This window comes from Marmota monax, unplaced genomic scaffold, assembly GCF_021218885.2.
Source record: "Marmota monax isolate L192 unplaced genomic scaffold, Marmota_monax_Labrador192_F-V1.1 WCK01_AAM20220418_F8-fsc00006, whole genome shotgun sequence".
Taxonomy (NCBI): domain Eukaryota; kingdom Metazoa; phylum Chordata; class Mammalia; order Rodentia; family Sciuridae; genus Marmota; species Marmota monax.
In genome coordinates this window covers 80,455-94,544 of record NW_026693712.1, presented here as the reverse complement: position 1 = coordinate 94,544, position 14,090 = coordinate 80,455, and the positions used below count along the sequence as shown (strand labels likewise).

At 34.3% G+C, this 14,090-nt stretch overlaps 1 protein-coding gene across 1 annotated transcript in view; it reads right to left on the bottom strand.

Moving 5' to 3' along the window:
• Srfbp1 (serum response factor binding protein 1) overlaps positions 1-14,090 on the bottom strand; it is a 65,271-nt gene that overhangs the window by 41,874 nt on the left and 9,307 nt on the right. Inside the window, exons 2-3 of the mRNA XM_046460464.2 lie at positions 2,892-2,980; positions 2,073-2,145 (exon numbers count right to left, since the gene is read on the bottom strand). Of these exons, the coding sequence (XP_046316420.1) occupies positions 2,073-2,145; positions 2,892-2,980 (162 nt within the window). The remainder of the gene's footprint in view (positions 1-2,072; positions 2,146-2,891; positions 2,981-14,090) is intronic.

Below are 14,090 nucleotides of genomic sequence, written 5' to 3'. Positions count from 1 at the left end.
CCTTTCAATTAAGAAAAATTCTAAATGTATTTGCTTCTTTTAGAAAAGACCAATTTTCTAAATGTACCATTCTTAATGAAATTTGACAAGAAAAGCAAACCTATAGTCTTTCTGGTGCTACTTTTATTCTGCTTTTCATATTTAAATTTAATTCAGTGTTTAGAGAGCATTACAAAATAAGCTAAATTTAGATTAGCCAACCCAGACCACCCAACCCCCTGCTACAAGCTAATGGAGTATACATACTACACATTTTATGTCTTTAAAGAACATACTGGCTATGAATTTAGCTTTCTACAGGGTCAACAAGTTCAGAGTGGTCTTACATCTGAGGGCAAAATAGAAAAACAACCTATGATAGTGACATAAAAACCTTGTAAATAAATGAACTTTTAACACTGGGTGTGATTTCCTCTGCTGATGAAACTTAAGAATAACAAAAAACAAGCTTTACATAAAGATCAAGTAGGACAACTTTCCTTTCTAATGAACTAAATCAAATTAATTATTGAGAGTTATAAAAGGGAAGTATTCTAATGATTAATGAGAAATCTTTTTGTTCTCAAACTCTTCACACTCTGCATATAAACTTAATAATATTTATTGTTTGTTTTCCACCACAAAATAAAATCATATAGTAGATTAAAAACTGAGTAATTTAGGACTACAAAATGAAAGATACTACAGGGAAAAACTTAGGTAGGCAATATAATTTAGTAGCACCTTGTTTAAGAGAAAGTGGAAGACAGAGCTACTTTATCACATCCTATCTTAGCACTATCCTCAAAGTTAAAATCTCCAAATATTTTTTTTGTTTTAGGAGTATTATGGAAAAAAAAAGATGTACCAAAAAAAAAAAAAAAAGGCTGAATGATTCACAAAGTGAAAACAAATAATTAGAAGTCAAATACAATATCCCCCTGCCCCCAAATGACTACATAAAAGGGGATTATTACTTTGAGAAAGAAAAAAATATATATAAAATGAATTACATGAATTTCCTATAGGGAGTAAGGGGTAAATAATAGAAATAACCACATTCACACTGAAAAGTACTTCCAAAACCTGTTTTAATTCAGATTAACTGGATAACTTTATCCTACGCAACACTTTACCATCCTTTTAAAAGGAAGAAAGGGTGAGAAGCTTTGATGATCTAGCTCAATTAAAATACTGTTAGAGAATTCTCTTGCTTTTATCTAACTCAAACTTGGAAGTCATACCAAATTATAACAGTAACATACATACAAAATTACCCTGTAATTAAGATAATTGCTAGTACCAAATGTTGTTTTTTAAGTTCTGCAATAAAACAGTCTCCCAGACATTTAATGGTATGTCATTTGGGAAATGAAAGTTTCTATAAATTAAGAGCATGAAGAAGACCTAAAAATTATGCTAGTGAAGAGTCTGGCTGAAAAAAAAAAAATGAATCATGTTGGACTAACAGTAATTTTATTTTAAGTTACTACAGAACTGAATAAAATGCTAACAGTACCACATAAAAAATTTATTGAGTTGGCAAAAGGCAAGGCATGATGTCAGCCACCAATATCACCATCCACATTCCCAAAGACCATGAACATTTTTTTATAATTTTTTTTAATACTTTTTAGTTGTTTTTTTTTTTTTAGGTAGACACAAGATCTTTATTTTATTTTTATGTGGTGTTGAGGATCGAACCTAGTGCCTCGTGCATGCCAGGCAGGCGCGCTACCACTTGAGCCACATCCCCAGCCCAGACCATGAACATTTTAATTCTAGAACTCAATTTAGATTATGTGCTTTAAGTGACACTAAAAATTAAGCCCTCACTCATGAGACATTATTAAGCATACATTAGTTTAGTCTGGTAGTTTTGACTTACATTAATCTAGCACTTTAAAAATTCAGAAAAAAAAAACATGGAAAACACAAGATTAAACATATAATTTTCTAAATGTTCTATATGCTTCACAAACAGACCCATATAAATAAGCCCTGAGGAATATTAAAATAAATTAATATTACACATATAGAAAATGTAGGTTGATAGGAGACACAGAAACACACCTATACCCACAAGTCCTTACCTTCATGGCATGGATTTCTTCGAGTAATCGCTGTGCCCGTCTTTGGTTTTTTAATAGTGCATCTTCAGTACCCCTGCAAAAAATATAACTTGTAACCAGAGGAAGTATAAATTTTCATGATGTACCATAATGGAAAGTATTTTAATTTCTTTAAGAAAAGCATATTAAATCTCTAAATGACACTCTATCTTCTATTCTACTACCTCTTCTTTCTCCCAACATATACCCGAATATTATAAATAAACTAAAGTATTTAAAACAGGCAAAAGAAGCATTGTCCTTGTGTTACATTAATGTTTGCCCATAAAATACTTTGTAACTAATATTAGTGATACAGAAAATACAAAATAGTCTTTTTTTTAAAAAAAATTACATGGTATAACAGTAAGATAATAAATACTTCCAAGAGGAACAAAAGATTCCAAATTACTTAACATTCAAGAAAAAAGTGATATACAATCTTCATAACTACTTTACAGTATTTCTAGATTTTTAAAACTTTTTCAACTTCTTAAAATGACTTCTAATAACATAAAACACATAATAACTCTAAAGAATTCCATTCTGATGTCTAAAAGGAGAATTAAAAAAAAAATCAGAAGAATTCATCCTATGTCTTAAGCAAATATGGTCCAAACCACAGAAGGACATGCTGATACAACACATTCTATCTCAGTCATATCTCTACAAATAAAACAGTGATAAATGAGTAAGATATTGAATTATTTCTCTAGGTTTCACCCTCAAGTTTGTAAACATCAAATAAAAACAAATTTTGACATTTTATTAGGCATAAGATCATCATTTCAAATGACTAACTTTTTTGATTTCAGTCTGCCAACACTCCTGACAAGTTTTCGGATAACCAAAACTCGGATTCTCTTCACTTCTTTTCTCATCTTCACAACCTTTGAGAAATAAAGTAAAAAAATTAAAAAGACCCTTAATCTGGAACAAACATACTTTAAATCTTAATACTATAAACTTCACCACTTTAACCAAATTTTTATCTAACTATATTCAAAGTTTGATTAATTCACATTTCTTCCATAAATAGTGAAGGAATAAATAGTCTAAAAATGTGTGTGAGGGCTTAAGAGAACAGAAAGTATGAATTTTTAAGAAGGCAGAATATTCTCAGAAATTACAATTTTAATATCACACTTATATCTTCTAGGGCTTGGAACATAATAGATCATGAGTTCTCTGAGATCAGAGACTGTCATATTAATCATCTTTATATTCTTGTGGTTTAAAGCAAAACTAGAGAAAATCACTATGTGAAATAAGCCAGACTTAGAAAGTGAAGGGTTGAGTATTTTCTCTCATAAAAAGAAAGAACAACAAAAAAAAGGGATCTCATAAAAGCAGAAGGAAGACCAAAAGAGTAAAGGTATTAAGAAGGAGGGAGGAGAATTACACGGGATAATACTGAGAAATGAAATCTACTAAATTATGAACTGTCCATGTATAAAAATATTGCCATGAATTCCATTTATATAGATATAATTATAATGCACTAATTAAAATCATGATAATAAGAATAAAAATAGAAGGGAGATTAGTAGACTAAGCAGATCAGGGAGAGGAAATAGGAGAAGGAAAGGGAAACTATCAGGGGACAAGGCTGATCAAATTATGTGTATGTACAAATATGGCATAATGAATCCCACTACTGGGTATAATTATAATGATCCAATAAAAATAAATTTTAAATATGTAATACATAAAAAAAATTAATGGTAGGAAACTGATTTAATAACTTTGAATTAGCAAAAGCAAACATGAAAATAATTTTATTTTAATATTTAGAAGGTATCTTTTGTTCTTATTCTTTAGTAATACATTATTTCAAGCATAATTCTAAAAGAAATCCCCTAAACACAAAGGTATGTTTTGAGTAGGCACATACATACACATAGAGATACATACTTTAAGTCATCCCAATAGAGAATGATAACAGAATGATAGTTCAAAGACATGAAATATTCTAGTCATGAAGAACGTTTTATAATAGTACAATATTCAGTATAGTAGCATGTTATTACTGACTTTAAGAGTCACATCTATCCAGGGGGGGTGGCATATGCCTGTAATCCCAGCAGCTCAGGAGGCTGAGCAGCAAGAAAACTGGGAGTTCAAAGGCAGCCTCTACATCTTAGTGAGATCCTTAGCAAGACCCTGTCTCAAAATAAAAAAGAAAAGGGGGATGCAGTTCAGTTAAGCGCCCCTGGTTCAATCCCCTAATACAAAAAAAAAAAGAGAGAGAGAGAGAGAGAGTGAGTCACACATCCACACATCTTATAATTTCTCCTGAAATGGTCTTCCCTTTTTTAATTTTAGAACTACATAAAATTCAATTCCAGTATAGTCTTTGCTGTGATTCCTTTAATAACTTCTTTAGTTAAGCGATAACGTCCCCATCCCTACAGTCCTTGTATACTTTATAGGTTCTGTTATTAAATCATCCATCTCACTGTACTGTCAATATTTGCTCAGACAGATGTCTTTTTTCTAGACTATAAGTTCCCATTAGGCAGAAACCTTGCAATATAATATTTAAATATTGTTTTCTACCCCTTGCAAGACTGTCTAAAATATTCAACTCTTCAAATTCTTCTTACAAAAATAACAAGATCAACATCACCCTGTTTTTTCAAGGTACTTGAGTCTAGCTATGACACCTTCTCTTAGTATTCCAATTAATATCACCCCACCTTTGGCCCCATTCCTTATCTTTGAAGATAACTGTAACCAACTCACAACTTCTTTCCATACTGTTTTGCCATTATTCCAGGTAACATACCAGATATTTTTCCTATCAGTATCACATCCTCATTTTTCGACCTTTCCTTTTCTCATGACCTAATCTATTCCACCTCAGCCACCTACTTCCATGGCCACTTCTAGAATCACTAATTCAGGTCACAATGTGATCAGAACTTTTGCTATTACTTTGCTTGTTCAACTCCACCTACCAGAACCATCTTGAATTTATTAGGACCACTGGTTCACAAACCCTTAAACTTTCTTTTCAATGATTAATCCTTTTTAATTTTTCTGCTTTATTATCCAATCTAGGTAAATGATCTACATATATTTGTCAATACCTTAAACTTTTGTTTCCCTGGCAAATAAATCTTGAATGAAAACAACATTCTGAGTTCTTCATGACCTCACATGCACCATTCTATCTACCACAAATTTATCATAACTAACCTCAAATTGACCTTTATCTTTCCTACTTATCTCATTGAATTTTTTTTTTCTGGTCAGTTCACTATAAAACTATTTTAAATATTTTCTGTTTTAAACCTCTCTCCTAAAACCTCTGGTCTCTTTGCTCTCCTCTTTCAAGTTCAGAGAAAATAAACATCATTTGGAAATCATCATCTTTCTATTACTATGAATAAGCACTTACTTATATTACCACTCTCCTTTATTAGTCAAGTTACAATATGTGAGGTTACATATGTGAGGTTACACTTTTAACTACTTCTGGAGACTATCCTCTTCTGTCCTCCTAGAACCTTTATTCTAGGGATTATTGATCTACTCTAGCACTGCCATTCTTCTCCTCTCAGTGGATTTGTATTCTAATGTTTTTTTGGTTTTTTTTTTTAAAGTTGACTGCATCATTTTCATCAAAAAAGAACTACTGAAGGACTGCCCCTTTAATAAGACAAAGACTTCTCAGTGCCTAGTTCACCAGGACCACCCTTTCTCTAATTGCTAGTAGAGTTAAGCTTCTAGGAAATGTCCAAACTCACCAATTCCATTTCTGAAAGCCACACAAGTTCAGTATGATATTTATTCTCCTCAGTCCGTTTAGGACACTTCCAAAAATCCTAAAATCCAACAGGGATTTTTTAGACTCCATTTCTCTTGAAATCTCAAAAGTATTTGATATTCTTGGCCACTTCCTCCTTCTTTGGAATATTCTCCTCTTGGTTTCCATGACAGAAATCTCTTCTGGTTTTCCTCCTTCCTGTCTAGCCATACCACCTTGGTCTTCTTTGAAGACTTAACCAGTTCTACCCAACTATGAAATGTTAATAACTTCAAGGGACAGTTCTAGACCAATTCCTTTTTTTTTTTTTTCATGCCATTAACATGTGATTCTACATCTGAATATTGGTTTAATTTGCTACAAAGGTGATGCCAAAATTTTTACCTTCAGATATAATCTCCCCATTTAGCTCCAAACCCAAATGTGCAACTGGCTTGCTTGATACTTCTTTTTTGAGCATTCCCAAATCAGCTGAAATTCACAATGAAGCCCATGTCTTTATCCTTAACTGGATCCTTTCATGGTCTTTCATTATTTCAGAGATAGAAATCTCCCCTGCTTTTTTTTTTTTTTTTGGTACCAGGGATTGAACTCAGGGGCGCTCACTGAGCCATATCCCTAGCCCTATTTTGTATTTTATTTAGAGACAGGGTCTCACTGAGTTGCTTAGTGACTCCCTTTTACTGAGGATGGCTTTGAACTCATGATCCTCCTGCCTTAGCCTTTCAAGCTGCTGGGATTATAGGCATGTACCATGGAGCCCAGCCAGGAAACCCTTTTAATGATAAACCTAAGGTTCATTATAGGTATCCTTCCCAAACTCTGCACAAAGAATCTACAATTAAGTCCTATTTATTTTATCTCCTAATGATCTTCCAAATTGTACCACCTTTTTGGTTTTTTTCCATATTTGGCCTCTTGGCAATCTTATCTGAGTTACTGTACACCAATTCTTGCCCTTCTCCGGTCACTTATACATAATGTAGTCAGAATAAAATTAATTAACATAGATATGTCACACTTGAAACTCTCTTCAGTAGTTTCCAATTGATCTTAGCATGGACATAAGGGTATTCTTTTAGTTCCTTGTCCACATCATGCTCACATTACCACAAAGCTTTTACATTTACCCTTTCCTCAAGAGGAGGAAAGATCTCTTTCTAGATTAGTTTAACATCTGTTTATCATGATCTGTCCTAACATGTCATTTTTGAGGGCACTTTTCTGGCTCCCCTGAGAGGGTAAAAAATTCCCCATAACAGAACTTAGGAATACCCAGACCCCTAGAACTTATCATGACCCTTAATATTTTTCTTTTAATCTTATTATGTTTAATGTGTCTTCACCTCTCAGATTATATATTCCATGAAAGTCAAGTATCTGGTTTAATTCAACAATGCATCTTAATACTTAAAATAGCGTATGGCATATAATGTATGTTCAATAATATTTGTTAAATAAAATACTCATCTGTCATTTACTGTTTCAAATACATAATATATTAAAAGAACACACTGTTAATCAGACTTGCTTTCCCTTAAATATATGCGGGAAATGTTTTTTCAACGTTAGATCTATTTAGTTAAAAAAAAAAATCACATTTTACATAAATGAAAAGCATTTTAGACAAGGTTTAAATGAATCAAAGAAATGCTGCATTTCCTAAGGTGAACTACAAGAGTTTTTAATATTCTTTTTAAAAAATGTCATCTATAAAATAAATTAATAAGTGATAGTTATGTGTTAAAACATAGTAAAAAATGTTTCTAACTGCTGAATTTTGGAGGTGGTTAAGATGATGATATGTCGTTTACTAACTACTGTTAACCAAACTCTGAAAACTGCAGTTGCAGAGTTGATCCTTGGTTACATTCCAGTCATGGGAAAGCTAGTCTCCAATTTTAAAATTCCAATTTAAGAAGTACTATTTTTGTCATTTCTAGATAAGGAAATTCTAAAAGCAATGAGAATGCTTAATATATGTAGTTTCATGCCAATACATCACAAAAAAAAAAAAATGTTTCCTAACCTCACTTTCTCAGTACTTGTATTCTTGTAGAGAAGTTTGCAAAGTTTAGTGTATAAGAAATAAGTATATTTACTTTATATAAAAACGGAATCAAAGTTTTATTTCTTTCACAAGTGCCCACTCCAAATGCAGCTTTACTTTAGCAAAACTGATGAGTAACGGCCTTTTGAGTTAGGCTTTAAAGCTTGCCAACTTATTTATCACCTAGGAACTATGAAGTTGGTTGACAGAACCCAGAAGTCAGCAGGCACGCCTAGAATACCCAACCATGCCAGAAGGCCAGTACACTGCTTAAGAGCAGCACACTTGGCAAATTCTCTGGCCAAAAGCAAGCAGAGGTATCTGTTAGAATGATGAAAAAATTACGGTGTTGTTTGGAAAGGCAAAAGGAATAAAATGAGCAAGGAGAAAATAGAGACATAGTGATGGAAATGAAATATACTGTAAAGAAAAAAACAAAATCAAAGAAAAATGAAAGGTAAGTGTTTAGAGAGAGACAAAGAAGAAAAAAATCTGTAGGCTATCACCAAGACTGATAAATTGCACTGAGGAATGTCCAACAACAAGAGCATGCACTTTAGATAATCTATCAGATCAGAAGAAAATGACTTAAAACTTACATTACAGAATGTACATTGCTAATGGTGATATAGCACTTGGAACTTACGCATATAGATGCCCTCAGAGCTAATCTGGTAAAACCTAAAATTAGGGTAGCCTGGATCAATTTTTGGTTAAACAGTACAAAAATATGATCATAAACAAAGTGGAAACTTTAATATGCCTGCTGGGAAATGACCACATGAGCAGAATAAAAAGTCAATTAATCCAAGATGGCGGGCCAGAGGGAGGCAGTCGCTCCATGACCTGGATCTCAACTAGTGGGAATACTGCTGCTCTGAGATAGAGGACCCCTACACAGCTCTTCTGGCGCAGAAATCACCAGTGCTGTGCCCCCATGCAGGGCTCCAGGCCTCGGCATTAGAGCACGACCCAGGCTCCGAAGCCCAGCTCCCGACTATTAGCCCACGTAGGGCTGGCAAGGGCCTTAGCAGGATCACTGCATCAGCACCTGCACAGAACTCCCAGAGGCTGCTCCACTCCCTCATAGGACACACAGTCCCTACCCACCCACAGGAACGCTGCCACTCCCCTGTGGACCCCCATCTACAAACGTGGGGCTCCTCTGGTTGCCTCCATCTTGTAATTCGGCAGCTCCTGCCATATTCCCCTATAGTACGGTAGTAGTCTGCCTGCACCTGGGGACATCCTACAAGCTCTGAAGACAGCCCAAAGCAGTAACACTGCACACAACAAAGCTCATCTCTGAACACACTGGACAATGCCATCAGCTGACTCCCCACACCCAAACTGATACCCTGGCGCCAGAAATGGCTCACCTCTATCTTTGGTCACCTTCCTCGCCATCTCTGGTAGGGGCAGCTCCCAGATTGGAACTCCAGCTGGCCAGGTTTCCAAATCCTCCTCTTCCTAGAGACCCAGCACAGTGACTGCCCAAAACAAAACAGCTCGCGGTGCATAGTGCTACCAGGGTGCCGCCCAGGTGAGAGAGGTCCCTTAATTGGGAACTAGTAAGGGAGAGGGAGAGAGTGCAACAGTTTGGAGGTAACAGAGATACCAGGAACTGGGAAATATTCAGGCAAGATAGGGAGATAAGACTGGGCACTCAAGTCATATGAGCGGACCCAAAAAGTGACACTTGAGGTGCAGTCTCCCTACAGGGACTCGCAGGTGCTACACCTTACTTCCAGGTGCCCTGCACCAGGACTAACCTTCCCACCCTGGTTACCTTTACCATCCTTGAGGGTGGAGATACCAGATAACAATAGACAACACACCTATTGGATGAGAAGGGAAGCAGGACAGATACTGATTTCCAATGCAAACAGTAACAATCCTGGTTTCTTCCTTTGAGATTTTTTTTCCTTCTCTTTTTCTTCTCCCCTCTATTTTCCCGCCATCACATCTCCAACATAGGTGAAACCAAGTACTTTGCATGAATTAGGATTTGAGGACTGGGACATCTGAATAGCATATTATAGTTGTGTTGTATATGCTGTTTTTTTTTCCTCTTCTTTCATTTTCCCTCTAATTTTTACTATTTTAACATCTTTTATTTCTTATTACATATATGTGTTTGTTTTATTTACTCTACTGTCTTCCAACATACTTGTCTACCCAAAATTACATCCTGTCTATTCTCCTGCTACTAACTCTCTTCATTAGATTTCTCTTTCACACTTCCTAAGATATACTAACTCTATATCTCACATCCTGCCTCCTCAGCATATCATCCTACACCTCACCCCCAGTTATTGTCCACCTTCAGAAACTGTAAACCCTTTTACAAACCTACTGATTATATTATAAATAATCAAATTCAACATTTCTGTACACTGTGACCAAATTGTAAATGTCTAAATAGCAATTAATTGTTTATAGGTGGTAATTGTTTATATTGGATCTGTTAACATTGTCCTTCCCCACAAAAGAGAGGTATTGGAACCCTACAGGAGCACTATAAGCCTACAGGGTAAAAATGATGCCTTGGATCCACAGCACTAGAAGGAAAGACATATGAGCAACATGAAAAGACAAGTGAAGAAAGTGCCCCAAACAAATCAAGATACCACATTATTAGAATCCATGGTTATCACAGCAGAAGAGATGATAGAGGAGTTCAGGATGTACATGATTAAAATGTTCTGTGAATTAAAGGATGATATAAGAGAGCAAATACAGGCAGCAAAAAATCATTTCAACAAAGAGCATCATAAACAAATACAAGAAGCAAAAGATTACTTCAGTAGGGAGATAGAGGTTCTTAAACAAACAAACAAAAAATAAAAATCCTTGAAATGAAAGAAACAATTGAAGGCATCACCAATAGAGTAGACCACTCAGAAGACAGGATATAATGAAGACAAAATATATAATCTTGAAAAGAATGTAGACCACACAGTGAAAACGGTAAAAAAACCATGAGCAGAACATTCAAGAAATATGGGATAGCATAAAAAGACCACATTTAAGAGTTACTGGGCTAGAGGAAAGGCACAGAGTTCCAAACCAAAAGAATGAACAGTCTATTCAAAGAAAAAATATCAGAAAACTTTCCAAACATAAAGAATGAATTGGAAAACCAAATTCAAGCACCTTTACAGGACACCAAATGTACAAAATCCCAACAGATCCACACTGAGGCACATTATAATGAAAATGCCCAATATAAAGAATAAAGAGAGAATATTAAAAGCCACAAGAAAAAAGAATCAGATTACATACAGGGGGAAACCAATTAGGGTAACTGCAGATCTTTTAACCCAGACCCTGAAAGCCAGAAGATCCTGGTGCAACATCTATCAAGCTCTGAAAGAAAATGGATGCCAACCAACAATCTTCATCCAGCAAAATTAAGCTTTAGATTTGATGATGAAATAAAAACCTTCCATGATAAACAAAAATTAAAAGAATTTACAGCTAGAAAACCAGCACTACAAAATACCCTTGGCAAAATATCCCATGAAGAGGAAACGAAAAACAACAATGAAAATCAGCAGAGGAAGGTATTATACTTAAAAAATAATAATAATAATCAAAGGAGAAACCAAGTCAAGTTAAATAACAAGAGTAAACAAAAACAGTGGGGAATACAAATTATGTCTCAATAATAACCTTGAATGTCAATGGCTTAAACTCACCAATCAAAAGACATAGCACACTAGATTAAAAAAAAAGAACCAACAATATGCTGCCTCCAGGAGACTCATGTGATAGGAAAACACACCCACTGACTGAAGGTGAAAGGCTGGGAAAAATCATAACACTCACATGCTGTGTGGAAGCAAACAGGGGTTTTCATCCTCATATGAAATAAAGTAGACTTCAAGCTAAAGTTAATCAAAAGGGATAAAGAAGGATATTTCATACTGCTCAAGGGAACCATACACCAACAAGACATAACAATTATAAATATTTATGCCCCAAATAATGGAGCATCTATGTTCATCAAACAAATTCTACAAGTTCAACAGTCAAATTGACCACAACACAATATTCTTGGGTGACTTTAACACACCTCTCTCACAACTGGATGGATCTTCCAAACAAAAGCTGAACAAAGAAACTACAGGACTAAACAATACAATCAATAACTTAGACTTCAATGACATAGATAGAATATTTCATCCTTCAACAAGAAAATATGTTTTCTTCTCAGCAGCACATGGATTCTTCTCTAAAATAGACCATATGCCACAAAGAACTCTTAGCAAATATAAAAATGTAGAGATACTACCCTACATTTTAACAGATCATAATGGAATAAAATTAGAAATCAACGATAAATTAAAAAATAAAAAAATAAAAGCTACTCAACACCTGCAGACTAAATAATATGCTACTAAATGAACAATGAGTTGCAAAAGACATCCAGGAGGAGATTTAAAAATTTTTAGAGGTGAATGAGAACACAGATACAACATATTGAAATCTCTGGGACACTATGAAGGTAGTACTAACAGGAGAGTTCATTGCATGGAGTTCATTCCTTAAAAGAAGAAAAAGTTACTTAACATTACATCTCAAAGTCCTAGAAAAAGAAAAAAAAAATCAACATCAAAAGGCAGAAAATAATTAAAATTGGAGCTAAAAATCAATGAAATTGAAACAAATGAAAAAAAGGACAAAAAGTTGGTTCTTTGAAAACAATAAATAAATTTGACAGATCCTTACCTACACTAACGAAGATAAGGAGAGATAAAACTCAAATTACTAACATGTGATGAAAAAGGTAATATCATGACAGACACTTCAGAAATACAGAAGATAATTAGAAATAATTCTGAAAACTTGTACTCTAATAAAATAGAAAATATTGAAGGCATTGACAAATTTCTTAAGTCATATGATTTCCCAAACTGAATCAGTATGATGTACACAATTTAAACAGACCAATATCAAGTGATGATATAGAAACCACCATCAGAAGCCTGCCAACCAAGAAAAGCCCAGGACTGGATGGATACACAGCCAAGTTCTACAAGACCTTTAAAGAAGAACTAACACCAATACTCTTCAATTTAATTTCAGGAAATAGAAAAAAGAGGGAGCACTTCCAAATCCATACCATGAGGCCAATATCACCATGATTCCAAAACCTGGCAAAGATACTTCAAAGAATGAAAACTTCAGACCCTGAAAGCTAAAAGATGCTGGAAGAAGATCCATATCTCTAAAGAACATTCTCAGTAAAATTCTGGCAAATCAAATATAAAACATTATCAAAAAGATAGTGTACCATTATCAAGTAGTATTCATCCCAGGGATGCAAGGTTGGTTCAACACATGGAAATCAATAAATGTAATTCATCACATCAATAAACTCAAAGATAAGAATCATATGATCATTAAAAAGCATTCAACCAAATAAAGTACCCCTTCATGTTCAAAACACTAGAAAAATTAGGGATAACAGAAACATATTTCAACATAGTAAATAAAGGCTATCTGTGCTAAGCCCCAGGCCAACATTCCCATTTTAAATGGAGAAAAATTGAAGGCACTCCTTCTGAAAACTGGAACAAGACAGGAATGCCCTCTTTTACCACTTCTATTTAACATAGTTCTTGAAACACTGCCGAGAGCAATTAGACAAAAGAAATTAAAGGGACACAGATAGGAAAAGAAGAACTCAAATTGGCACTATTTGTAGATGATATGATTCTATACCTAGAAGACCCAAAAAGTGCCACCAGAAAACTTCTATAACTAGTAAATGAATTCAGCAAATTAGCAGGATATAAAATCAACACCATAAATCAAAGGCATTTCTGTATATCAGTGACAAATCCTCTGACAGGGAAATGAGGAAAACTACCCTACAATAGCCTCCAAAATAAAATAAATAAATAAAATAAAATACTTGGGAATCAATTTAATGAAAGAGGTGAAAGACCTATACAATGTTTTCAGAACCCTAAAGAAATTAAAGAAGACCTTAGAAGATGGAAAGATTTACCTTGCTCTTACATAGGCAGAATTAACATTGTCAAAATGACCATACTACAGCACTATACAAATTTAATGCACTATACAAATTTAATGAAAGTCCACTCAAAATCCCAATGACATTCCTCATAGAAATAGAAAAAGCAATCATAAAATTCATCTGGAAAAA